Below are 13,581 nucleotides of genomic sequence, written 5' to 3'. Positions count from 1 at the left end.
GGATTAAATGAGTTAATACATGTGACAGAGTTAATAGGCACTACATTGTTGTGGAGTTTGCCTTTAAGAGTAATGATTAGACAGTGAAGTAGAAAAGAACATTCTAAGGTTAAGGATTGGCACGTACAAAATGTAGGGGTGTGAAACAAGGCACATTGGAGGAACTACAGGTGCTTTAGTGAAGAGAATGAAAACTTACCTGTGGTATAGCAAAAGATTAAGCTGCTGGTAAAGATGTCCTATGTCATACTTTAAATGCTGTAGTCATATCAAAACCCTGAATTTTGTGCTTATTTCAAGGTGATTTAAGTTGTATCCATAATGGAAATAGATGATAATTGTATTTGTGCCACTAGATGGTGGGGTTTTCACATTTTAGTAATTACTTTACCTTGTATCTTTTGGTATTTTTAAATTGTAACTAAATATTTTTTTTCAGAAGAGATTAATATTTTGTGTCAGATTCATTTGTAGTTAAGTTAGCTATTTTTCTAAATTATGTATGAGAGGGGCTTACAGTATTTTTATGGAAGTTGCAAACCTAGAAAGCCAAAATTGTTTCTCTGACATACTGATTGTTAAGCATTCATGAGATAATTTTGCAGTGATAGTGTAAGTACATTATTTCATGTAATACATTTAAGGAAAAAAACATTGTATGGTTGGTAATTGCTAAAAGTCATTATTACTGTGTGTAGTAAATGGCATGGACCTAGCTCATTTAGCTTTTCATTTGTCTTCAGAATATTTCTTAATCTCATATGCTTCACCTTTGGGCAGATACTGTTCCTATAGCCAATATCAACCTATTTTGATATATTACCAGAATTTCTGTTTCAGGGAGAGAAGTAGGGGCTGGATTCTGAATAAAAGGTTTTTTGCCAAGAAGATACAAATTATTATAGGCAGAGAGTTAACAGTTGGAACAAAGGAAAATTCTTTTGACTGGTGTATCTTTAGGCTGTGATCTACATTAGCTCTAATTTTCAGCTAATATTTTCAGTTAATAGCATTATTATCTGTTCGCCTTGAGTTGAGTCAGTAGCAGTGTGAGGTACCATGGTACTGTTGAGGAAGCCTGAGGCTTTGAAGGTAGACAGATCATCTGAGTTCAGATTCTAGCAGTGTGGCCTTGGGTGAATAATACTTTACTTTTCTTAGCTTGTTTCTTCATATAAAAGAGGGGATAATGATACCCTCCAAGCAGGTTTGTTGAGGAGATGAGAGAATAATATGGATAGTTTATTTCCATGCCTATGTAAACTGGATATACAGAACAACATGTAGCCTTTCCTGATAAAGGTGGGTTTTTACTGTGAACTTACTAGGCAATGTTATAGTACATAGTTGGCTTTTTGGGAGACTGATATATGTGTATGACCTTTTACATAAACAAAAGATCCAGATTATGGGGCATGTTAAGTTTCTTTAGCTGGGTTTAATAGCTTTTGACTGCCCTTATCCAACCTTTTGTATTCTGTAGTATTTAGTCCTTAGGCCTGGTATATTGCCTCCACTTCATTTTAATTTTCGAGCTCTAGGCTAGAAATCGCATTAGCAGATTTGTCAAGAAGTGAATTTGAAGTAAGAATAAGTAGGTTGTGTGTGATTTGGAGGAGTTACTTTATATGAACAAGGCATGTTGATTATAATACTCGTTTGGGGAGGGTTGAAGTCTTTTTTTTTTTTTACTTTGCTATTATCTGCATAGGGTTTTTTTTTTTTAAGTAATAATTGTAGTCAATGCATATATGGAATTCATTTTATTAGTGTAAATACCTGTCAGTGGCAAAAGTTGTTAAAGTAGTGTTGGTAACATTACATAGGGGAAAATGCATTGAAAGTTCCAATCAAATGTTAAGGGTTTTTTTAAAACCCTGTTTATAGAAATTGGATAAAGTGAATTAAAACCTTATTAATTTTTTTTAATTTCATAGCTATGACTTCACACCTATGGATTCTTCTGCAGTGTATGTGTTAAGTAGTATGGCTCGTCAACGTCGTGCATCTTTGTCTTGTGGAGGACCTGGGGGTCAAGATTTTGCAAGATCTGGATTCAGTAAAAACTGTGGCTCACCTGGATCATCATCACAGCTCTCTTCGAATTCTTTATATGCTAAAGCTGTCAAAAACCACAGCTCAGGGACTGTGAGTGCCACTTCTCCTAATAAGTGCAAAAGACCAATGAATGCCTTCATGCTTTTTGCCAAAAAATACAGAGTTGAATATACTCAGATGTATCCAGGGAAAGATAACAGGTAAAAATAGTGACAATCTTACTATAATAACTAAACACTTCAATGCCATTCATAACAAGTGGGATAGTTAAGTACACTCACTCTTCAATAGCTTTAATTGAATTCTGTTTCCTTAAGTTGACATTAAAGTAAAAAGTTTAACTGGAATTTTTAGGGCATGTATAATTACTTTATAATACCTAGACAGATAACTGAGTCTAGTATGGAATGTGCAGGCACTGGCAATTTGTAGTAAGTTGCCAGACTTGTCAAAAGTTGTCTTCAGTAGAACCCAGGAATAAAATTAACTCAAGTCCTTCCTAGTCTAAGTATTTAGTTTTTTTTTTTTTTTTTAAAGACTAGTCAAGTGCAGTAGTGAGGAGGGGGGAAAGTAGTAGAACAAGTTCAATCTGTAACTGACTGTGAACAATCAAGTGAGATAACTCACTACCTTCGGACCAGCCTAAGTATTTGCATTTTAAAAAGAGAAGCTTATCCCAAATGCATCAGAATTGATACATATGTATATTTCCTTTGAAAATACTATACGTAACACTTTAATGAATAACTTTGTCCTAGTTTCTGGTTATTTCTTTAGGTTTCTACTCTGAAGAATTCTAAGGACTTTCTCAACGGCATTGAAATTTTTAACTGTTGGGTCTGTCATCTGTGTGACTGTGGGCAATTAACCCAAGTTCTAATCTTCCATTTCTTCATCAGTAACAAGAGTGGGTTTAACTTTTTAAAATTCATTTTGGAAGTCCACTTCCCTGGTGACCAGTGTGTGATTATTCTCACAGAAAATATACTTTTAGGATTTAAAGGCATTTTAAGAATAATTTATACCTTTTCTCCTTTCTCAGTTTTTTTTTCCCTGAGAAAATGTCCACCTTCGAGATTTAGTGATAGGTGCTATCCTGCATTTCTTTTTTTGTACATATCTGGTACCTTAATTATTAGATATATCCTTTGACATCTAGAAATACAGGATTTGTGTCCCTATATGACATTAATAATAAGTCTCTTCCCCAGCCATTGACAGTGTCAGCCAGGATGCATTCTGGACTTATTTATAATTCTTTGTAATTGGATTCTCCTGATTATAAGAAGAGTGTAAATCTCATTTTATTAATAGCTTTAGGTGTTTTCTGTTCTTTTTTTAAGGATCTCTGTAGCAGGTTATACCCCTTTTTGCTCATAAATCTAATTTTTTTCTTTGCATTTTAGCATTGCTCCCATGTGATATATTGATAATCACCTAACATCGAGAGATAGATCAGTCAGAGAGAGACATAGTTGATATAATCGTCAATCTGCATGTAGCACTCACTGCAAAAATAATCTTTAGGTGACGTATCTACTTTATTGTTATGGAAGGGAATACAGATAATAGTCTGTATCATTTTGCACATGTCATTACCTGTCATCTTTTAACTTAAAAGAAGGAATAAATGTGTTTCTTAGGTGTCACATAACCACCCCCTTCAAAAACATTTCATTGTTTCTTACTTTGAAAGACTGAGATGGGGGTATAATATGTGTGTGAATATTTCTTACTGATTTGTTTAACTAGTAAATGTGCCAACCACTATGTGGTACCTTTAACCCAAAGACTATAAAAATTGGTTTTTACTGAAGGAAGATGTAGCACAATGTTTAATGCTTCAACTTATTAGATAAAAAGACAAGTAAACTTACACAAACTTAATTTCTTTTTAAGTAGTAGAGCCTTCTGTGTTTATTGTTCTTCTAAAGCACATATTCCTATCCTTAGTTTCCTTATCAGTCAGTATAAAATCACTTGTATATACTTTGTATAGTCATTCTAGGACCTTCTGTCTCATATGAGTGTCACAGAATGAATGGTTAATAGCTCTTCGTAGAAGGAATGTGGTTTATGTCTGCATGCCCTGGGTGAGACTATTTTAGTAGGTTTGGTAGCAGAGTGACAAGTATAAATAGGAAAATAGTTTCAAATTTCTATCATGCTGAATCCTGTCAATTTGACTTCTTACTGTTTTGAGTTTATCCAATTTTCTCAAGTAGTAAGTATGAGTATTGCCTAAGGTTTAATTGGTTTCATCTTAAGAGATAAACAATAAGCATACATAGTTAATTCTACATTTTCAGTATGGTTGCATGAATGAAAAAAAAGACCTTTATCATAACACTTTGATAGGTTAGGGGCATAAATAGAATACAAGAATAACTTTTATTACGTAAGAATAACTTTTAATACAAGTTGAATACTTTATGCTGATACTGAACAGTCTTACTTTTATACCTTAAACATCTTTTAAAAACTGATATACAAGGATAGATCTAATGGTGATAATTTAAACCTTTCCTTTGAAATCTTAAAATTTTTTCTTTAAGTATAAACTTTGTACAATATCCAATTTCTAGCCATTTTAGATTCCTTTGACAATTGGGAATATTGACACTATTGACACTATCCCAGGGGGCTTTAACTGCCGAGATTGTGATAAATGGACCATATGACTTGGGATTTTTACTAGAAATGACTCTTATAGCCTTAACCTTTTGCGTTCTCTATGTTGGACAAGATTTTTGTCTTTTCTTTTTTTTAACTTTACATTTTTTTTCTGACGTAGCAGCACTTTGGTTTTATGAAAAATTCATGCCTTTAGCATTTTGTAAATATTTATTTTACAGAGCCATAAGTGTGATCCTGGGTGACAGGTGGAAGAAAATGAAGAATGAAGAGAGAAGGATGTACACATTAGAAGCAAAAGCTTTGGCTGAAGAACAGAAACGTTTAAATCCTGACTGTTGGAAAAGGAAAAGAACCAATTCAGTACGTTTCAATAAGTAGTTGTTTAAAATTATTTTGACTTATCCCCGTAGTATACTGGCATGTTGGAGCAATTGTTACAACCTTTAAAAGGTTGTAGTGACACTCTTTTATAGCATTTTCATACTTCGGAGGCCAATAATGTTTTCCCGTCATCATATTATAAGGAAGACTGCTTTTCATCATATGCCATACTCAGTTTGCATGGAAGTAGAAATCTCAGGCAAACTTTAAAAAGAATTTTCTAAATGTTAAGGTAAAACAATAATTTTGGAATATATTATTTCTAGTTGGGTTGAAAGATGGGCATTATTAACCCATTAATATCACAGTAGAAAATTTCTCTAATTTTTGGTGGTGTGTCTCAATAGCCTTTCTTTCCTTAATTGGTGAGAGAGTAATTAGGATGGAGGTGTTGGGGGTATACTAACTAACCTTCATGGGGACTTCTGCCATTGGCATGGAATTTCTGGATTAAGAACCTCAAGAAAGAGAAGAAATAGAAAGGCCTGGGAAGGATGGTAAATAAATTCATACCAAAATCTGTCTATCTTGGATAGACTTGGTGTTTAGGACTTTTCCATTATTAGACTAGCATCTTTTAAGAAAATTTCACTTGGTAGACTAGAAGTGAAGATACTAGTAGTTATAGTAAGAGGGCTGGCCAAGGACGTTTGTGTATGTGTACCTGTTTTTTTAGTAATGTGCAGGTCACATCTCTTTTAAAATTTTGAAGAATTTATTTTAAAGAAGTAGGTGAGAAGATGGCTGGACTGGATTTTGGAAGTTCTTTGTTAATTTAGAATTTCATGTGGTACGACTTTGCCTGTATCATCTCTCTTTTCTGTTCATCCTAGTCCATGTCTTTTCATAAATTTTCTGGATGCTTGAACCATCAGATACTAGCAAATTTTGAAATCACCTTTGAGAGAGCAGTTTTTTTAATAGTGAACTTACAAACATTATCTTACACATCTTGCCGTTTACATGTAGAATTACCCATGTATTGATTTGTAAACATTCACTGTGTTTAATTTTATTTCCACAGGGCTCACAGCAACATTAAACCAGGATGCTTGTGTTCTTAAGTCTGTATTTGCATAAACATTGACTCTTGATGGAAAGACTTAAGAAGATCAAGGTCTCACTGTATGTCCTGAATTTGTGTGACCGTAAGATACTGATAGCATTGAGTCTTGAAATGATTTAATATGAGTGAAGATTTGCTTTCTCCATTAGAGCATTAAGTAAGCTAAAACTATCAACATTGTAAACCAAATTGCCTTATTTTTCTTCCAAACTTCATATATGTCTATCAGGTAATATAGGCTTGAAAATTGATATCCTGTGGTGCTAAAGTACAGTAGAAAGAGAGGAGAAGTGTATACATGTTTTATTTTAAATTGTACGAAAGAGGAATTTAAAAATATGTAACTGCTGTTTATACACTTGGCTCCTTACTGCTTATTAATCTGTATTGTACACATGATGGAATGAAGCAGAAGCGGGGAGTCGGCCTTTCCTCAAGCAGCCGCCACATGGCTCAGCATCTGTGCCAAACACAGGCACTCCTAGTGGGGCCAGTGCCAAGGGGCTACCAGAACATGTGGCAGGTGGCTGGTGTCAGTGTCCCAGCGTAAGAGCCACCTGCTGCAGTTCCCACGGCATGCTGAGTTTATCCACCAGGTGGCAGCAGCCATCCACTATTGCCAGTGGAGACCTAGCCCAGGCCAAGATAAAGTTAGTTAATAGCATTGGGATATAGTCACTGTAATGGTGCTATTAACAGTCAACACCATTGTATTTTTTAACTTTGTGTTCTATATCTCCTCAGCCACGTATCTTCAATATATTTTGTCATCATATCTTTATGGTGGGGGCAGACTTTGCACTTATTGCAGTGCAACACTTGCACTTTACTTTTCATCCAACTGTCTAAAATTAGAGCAAATACATTGGCAATACAGCTGCTTTTGCTCTGAGCTACAATCATGGCTTTTCATGTTACTTACCAAGTGGTGTTTCTGGTTAGGAATCACAGCTGTAAAATTGATTTCAGTTCATTACACTTCTTCATGATGTTGCCCCTAAATTTTGCACACTATATTCTTGTATATTATTTCAAATAAAATGAAAAAAAAAGTTGTTTACCTCTGACTTGACTGATTTTTATGTTTGAGTTGTCGGAATAACAGGTTCAGGAGATAGAAAGCATAAAGCAAACTTCCTAACACTTAGACTTTTGTTTTTATAATCAGGAGGCTGCTGTTGGGATTTAAAAAATTAAAAACAAAAATGTTAATAGTGGGGCAAGGGCAATAAAACAAATAAGGACTTTTAGATTATCTGTTTCTTAGAGAATCTTTGTAGAATAAAAAATATTTTTCACTTGACAACTTTGTTACAAGGTTAAACCACCCCCAAAGTCTGCTTTTAATAAAATGACAAAGTGTAAAGAAAGCCTTGCTTTATTTAAAGATTCAGTATGACATAATTTAAACAAGAACATTTAACCCTACATCTTAGTTTTGAATATGTTAGTGGTTCCCAAACTTTGGTTGCATATTGGAATCACTGTGGGGATTTAAAAAAAAAAATACTGATGCCTGGCTCCTGCTCCCTCTCCCAGACAAGTTAATTAGTATGGAGTGTAAGTCGCGCATCAGGATTTTTTTAAACTCCCCTGGTGTTGTCAATGTGCAGCCATATTTGGGAGCCACTGAGCCAGGGAAGAGGGCAGCTTGGGAGAAACAGGCTACCTATAACTTGTTCATATCCCTTTAGAAGCAATGGGGACTTTGTGGGGCTGTACCCATAGTGGAACTCAGGTGATAAAGAAATTTTAGCCTTGTACAAAAGTCTGAAAGGAAAAAAAGAATCTCTGGAAAAATCAGGTCCATGAATTTTAAAGGCTGTGATGATGATTCTTTTGACATTTTATGCTACTTAAAGTGGAAGTGCTAAAGAGGTAAATAGGGATCAACAGGAAATACAGAAAAATCCATTACATTCTGAAAATAGTAGATAGTTGCTGTCTAAATTTTAGAGTATGTGTTACTTAACTGCCGACTATGAGTGGGTTAGTACGAAGTGGAGATTGGATTTCATATTGTTAATGAAGAGCAGACATAGCTTTTTGAAGCAGCTGAACCATTATGGGATAAACTGGTGCAAATTCTTTGCCTTCTCTACTTCTCACTGTCTGGACGTAAGCTTCCAGGGCTCCCCTGAAAACCAAAATGAAAACAATGTCAAAATATTAAAAAAATTACATAAAACAGCTTAGGGGAGTTATCAATATAATAGAAATAAGCTCATTTCTGAAACTGCTTTGCTCAGTTCTACAAGCCAAGTAACCAACAGCATTCAAACATTCATTTGGTAGTTTTACTATGGTTAGTGTGCAAAACCATTTTTTTGATCTGTACTTACTTAGTGGTCTGAGTCGTCATATACTTGGACTAGTCTATATACATGGACTGACTAGTCATATAACTCGCAGCTCTTTGGCCTTTATGTGCGTGCTTGGTTTCCCTCCTCTACTTCCCTATTAAAGAGACCTCTGAAGAGCTGCAAGCAGCTTGTGCCTATACCCAGAGCTCACCGGGGGCAGGCTGCACCTTGGAAAGGCATGCTCAGGAGTGCTGGGTGGTGGGGCCCTTTGGCACGCACAGGAACACTAGCGGGTGCATTATATTCCTGTTAGATGAACTATGAACAACCCACAACTAGAATACCGCTCTTGGGCTCTAATTTTTGGCAAATAGGCGATGAGAAAGCAGTCCGAATTTAACTGAGAGTATGTGGTACCATTGAGTTATTTATAATTGCAATCTCATGAATTAGATCAAGGGTCAGCAAGCCGCCTGCAGGCCACATCCAGCCCGACACTTGTTCACTTATCGTCTCTGGCTGTCTTCACACTATGCTGGCAGAGCTGAATAGCTGAAGCAGAGACCATATGGCCTGCAAAGTCTAAACTTCTCTGACCCTTTATGGAAAAAGTTTGCTAGTCCCTGGACCAGATCATCTGTTTAAGTGGAGCTAAAAAGAATGGTTACAAGATTGTTAATTTTTTATTATTGGTGTATTTAAGTCCCAGGTATACAAATCGATTTTTGTCATATTTTTTCCTTCAAAATTTCATACTTTGAGATTAGAGCATTTCTATAAAGATGTAAGTTAATACCATTGCTCTACCTCACATACTCAGTCTCAATCCCATTTTTTTTTTTTTTTTTAAAGATGGGGGGTTTCACTCTGTCACCCAGGCTAGAATGCAGTGGCATAGTCATAGCTCACTGCAGCCTTGAACTCCTGGGCGCAAGCAATCCTCCTGCCTCAACTTCCCAAGTACTCAGTCCCATTTGATACATAATTCTTAAATGGTTTTCAAACACTAAAAATACTACCCCTTGATCAAACCCTCTATTAATTATCCACACACATTTCTTCATCCAATTCCTCTTCCCGTCACTTCAGTTTGGCCCCTTGCTATCTTGTACCCTAATGACTGCTGTAGCCTCTTAGGTGGTGGTCATCCTGGTGCTGTCGCTCCCCTGTTCTGGTCAACATTCCATACTGTAGCAAGAAGTCTCTTCCTGAAGTATGACACCACTTGCCATGCCCTATTCCCTATAGGACAGTCCCTGACAACCAACTGAATACCAGCTGCAGCATCAACCTCCCCCTACAGCCCCTTCTGCACTACTGCTGGGTTTTAGACAGCTTGATGTGGCCTAAAAAGACCCTCAAATCATTAGTTCCCATATTTGTGTTCCAATTAATATGCAAAGCAGATTCAACCCCACTGCCAACCCAGGGAAAGACCAAGGGTGTTTGTTTGTTTAGTACTTTGAAATAAAGATGTTTCTACCTAGCAAGGTAGGGGCTGGCAAGGGGCCTGTTTAGCTTTGGCTATAGTGAATGTCTCAGTTAATGTGATGATGTTCTCACAAGACGTTCTCTTAGGCCTTTGCACATTATCTTCCTTACCCGTGGGATGCCCTTCCTTGCCTTCTTCCTTGCACAGCTCTTTATATCTTAGGACTTGGCTTCAAATGCTCCCTTTTTTACAAAAGCCTTTCCTAACTCCAGGCAGCACAAAAGAATGGAAACCACCTTGGAGTAACACAAATTTGTGGAAAGGTCTGACTTCTGTATCAACAGCCTTGACTTCATAGCAGGGTCCAGGCATTTTGGAATCCCTGAAGGCTGGCTCCACGTTCTGCTAGAGCATGTGTACTCTAAATTAGTTATGCAGAGGGATGGGCAGGCCCTTATTTAAGCAGCATAGTTTTTTAGGCTGGGCGTGGTGGCTCACGCCTGTAATCCTAGCACTCTGGGAGGCCAAGGCAGGAGGATGGCTTGAGGCCAGGAGTTTGAGACCAGCCTGAGCAAGACTGAAACCCCATCTCTACTAAAAATACAAAAATTAGCCAAGTGTCATGGCATGTGACTGTAGTCACAGCTACTCGGGAGGCTGAGGCAAGAGGATGGCTTGAGCCTAGAGTTAGAGGTTGCAGGGAGCTGTGATGATGCCACTGCACTCCAACCTTGGCGACAGAGCCAAGGCTCTGTCTCAAAAAAAAAAAAAAAAAAGCATAGCTTTTTAAGTAAGATGTAAGTTAATACCATTACTCAGTTCATATACTCAGTCCTGAGTCCCATCTAATACATAATTCTTAACTGGCATGCAATATGGAATTTAATGCTCTTAGAGAATAACTATGAGATGCCTCAGTTCTAGTCAGAGCTGACCCTTGATGGAGCTATTTCTCTATGAAAAACCTTGCTTTTAGTAAGTAATGCTTATGTAGTTGGTATGCCATCCTGGAAAACTGCCCCTTATGCCCCAAATGTAGTCCCTACAGATTCATACGTGGTAGAGAAATCCCCATAGGCCCAACTGTCTTCGAGACAATGGTGCATGGATCAGTCTGAGAAATAAAGTACCTACGGCCTCAAGGCCATGGGTTCCCTACCCCTCTACTCTATTTAATAAATGGACAAAATCCAACTTAGCACTTTCACTGGCATTTAAAAGGATAAGAAATCATATAAATATGTAGAAGAAGTAAGCTCAGAAATGAGATTGGTTAGTTTTTTTTGGTATTCATCACAAACATCAGAAGCATGGGGTAAAAAACAGATTAAGCTGCCCTCCCACATAAAATCAGAGCAAGATTTTCAAGCACTTATTAAATTATTTCATTTGCTTCAGCAAAACATTAGCTTTCTTGGAAGTCAGGCCAAGCATTATGTAATAGTTAGTCTTAACTCTGGTTTGTAACCAAAATAAGTAGATTATTGAAATTATCCTTATTGGGGAAAAAACAAAACAAAGCACACAATTAGTAGAGGAATGGTAACATGGCAACACTGCTCAGTGTGACAAAAACTAGCCAAGTGGAGGTTTTCATAGAAAACCAAGTTGGTTTTTGTCAGGCTTTAAGTATTCAGTGTGATTAGCACTGAACTATAATACAGAATGATTTACAGATATGCCACACGCCTCAACAGGCAGTTAACCCCGGGCTTTTCCCTGGCTCCATCCTCCTTCTTGGTCCCATCTCAGGCACTCAGTTTTCAGAACTGGTGTCTAGTGACTGGCTACCAGGGGCAGAAACATTCCTCTCCAACAACAGGGATCTTGGAGTTTTGCAGATGTGTGGAGGAGCTGAGGGGACGGGTCCCAGCCTGCAGGCCCTGGACCACGGCCAGGGAGCAAGGGATCTGAGGAGGCGTGGGCACAAGCATTCTCCCATAACCGTATGGACAGAAGTATCACTAGGCTCATAAAGTCTGTGAACATTTTTGACATCATAAAAGTGTACTCCTACTCAAACAGGGCCATCACAAAAACAGCAGCTGCTCCACTGCATACATCAAGCAAGAGTAGATGGATTTGAGGCCAACTGCTACCACTTGCGCAGAGCTTGAGAAATCTTTTCATCAAAAACTCATTAGAAATACAACTGTTACGTACTCATATTAATTGAACAAATTTTAAAAAAGACCTTTGAGCACCAAACCTCAAAACAAAACAAAACCTCATTGTTCATTTTTACTGAAAACACATTCGCCATTCACGCCCGGCAGGTGCTAGGCAGGCGGCCCCTCTGCACCTGAGGGCGCACGCCTGTCTGCAGCACCTGCCTGGTGGGGGCTGAGCAGGGGGGCCGCCCCCACTGACACCACCTGGCCCCAGGAGTCAGTGATTACTCTGATTTTTCAAATTAGCTTGACTAGTATTCATTCAAGCTCTAGAAAAGCATCTGGTGTCAAAGGAGACTGGAAGGCAGGAGAGAGTTCCTTATTCGCCATGTATTCAGCAGCAGCAGTGACACTCTCCTCAGTCTGCCCTACTTTATGACAACCTGACATATTATGCCGGGAGGAGCAGAGTGAGTATACAAGGTTTGCCCCAGAAGCTAAAACAAATTTACTGACATTTAAAGAGCAGTACTCACCCTCGGTTTATCTACAGGGGAAAGAAATTCACCCAGAGATGCTTCAGTATGCAGGAACAAAATTAGTTTTGCAATAATACACAAGAAAGAACATTCTCTAGGACAAAGGTCCCTCCTTGCCAAGAGCCTGGGGTGCAGCAGAAGTGTAGTTTTTTTTAATCCCCCAAGGAGGGCTCAATTTTCTGCTCAGGGCATGAAGGTTCTGGAATTGGCCATGTGTGGAGGAGGGATGGGTAGGCCTTATTTAAAAAGCATGACAGTATTTCTGAGCATGATTTTCAGTTGCTAAATATAGGCTTAGCAACAGCTCTGCTGATGAAATCACTCAGGAGACATTTTTACTGAGAAGCAAAAGAAAACAGATTTGTGATGTACCCACAGCAGGACAACTGTTGGTGGATGAACTCATTCCAACTTGTTAAGAAGACAAAAATGAACCCTGTTCAATTAACTGAATCCTCTTCTATTACCAAGTGTGTTGCAGCTGAGTGAATCTTTGGGACTCAGGAAAAAATCCACACAGACGTTGCAAATCCCCGAGTTAGCCCCGGGCCCAGACTCCCTCATCCGATCCCGCACTGGCTGGTGGGAGGCTCACGGGGCAACCTCGCCCATTTCTGGATCAGACACTCAGAGGTGAGCAACAGATACACAAGGAAGCAGAGCACGGGCCTGAGCTAATCTCTTCATCTATTAATACACAGCTGCCCACAGGCCAGGGGTTCACGTGGTATCTGGGCACCAAATTTAAGGGCTGAGTGCCACTTCTGGAAACAGATGGGCTGATGTTTCCTAATGATCTCTCACAGCTTCCTTGGCACAGCCTCCCACCTGACAGCTGGAATACGTTTCACTATGCCAGTGGGTCGCACCTTTTGCCGCTCTGTGGACCTGCCCGAGGAGCTATAAAAATCCTCACGCCAGGTCACAACCCCAGAGATTCTGAGGTAGGCGGGCAAGAGTGTGGCATCGGTCCGAGGATTTTTCGAAGCCCTATAAATGATTCTCATGTGCACACGTGGCTCAGGCCCACCTCACCACTTACCCCTCTGGCTTT

General features: G+C 38.5%; 2 protein-coding genes across 4 annotated transcripts in view; one reads left to right on the top strand and one right to left on the bottom strand.

The window, feature by feature from the left end:
* The window catches only part of HBP1 (HMG-box transcription factor 1), a 28,917-nt gene extending 21,715 nt beyond the window's left edge, over positions 1-7,202 (top strand). For all 3 annotated transcript variants that reach the window (XM_045565446.1, XM_045565447.1, XM_045565448.1), the window contains exons 9-11: positions 1,938-2,258; positions 4,914-5,055; positions 6,101-7,202. In XM_045565446.1, coding sequence (XP_045421402.1) covers positions 1,938-2,258; positions 4,914-5,055; positions 6,101-6,118 — 481 coding nt within the window. In that variant the 3' untranslated portion in view covers positions 6,119-7,202. The remainder of the gene's footprint in view (positions 1-1,937; positions 2,259-4,913; positions 5,056-6,100) is intronic.
* A 302-nt stretch (positions 7,203-7,504) lies between these two features.
* The window catches only part of COG5 (component of oligomeric golgi complex 5), a 273,232-nt gene continuing 267,155 nt past the window's right edge, over positions 7,505-13,581 (bottom strand). The window contains exon 22 of the mRNA XM_045565445.1: positions 7,505-8,279. Within this exon, the coding sequence (XP_045421401.1) occupies positions 8,165-8,279 (115 nt within the window). The 3' untranslated portion in view covers positions 7,505-8,164. The remainder of the gene's footprint in view (positions 8,280-13,581) is intronic.

The sequence above is a fragment of the Lemur catta genome, chromosome 11 (assembly GCF_020740605.2).
Source record: "Lemur catta isolate mLemCat1 chromosome 11, mLemCat1.pri, whole genome shotgun sequence".
Taxonomy (NCBI): Eukaryota; Metazoa; Chordata; class Mammalia; order Primates; family Lemuridae; genus Lemur; species Lemur catta.
The sequence above is the reverse complement of the archived record's forward strand: the minus strand, read 5'-3'. Positions and strand labels throughout refer to the sequence as shown.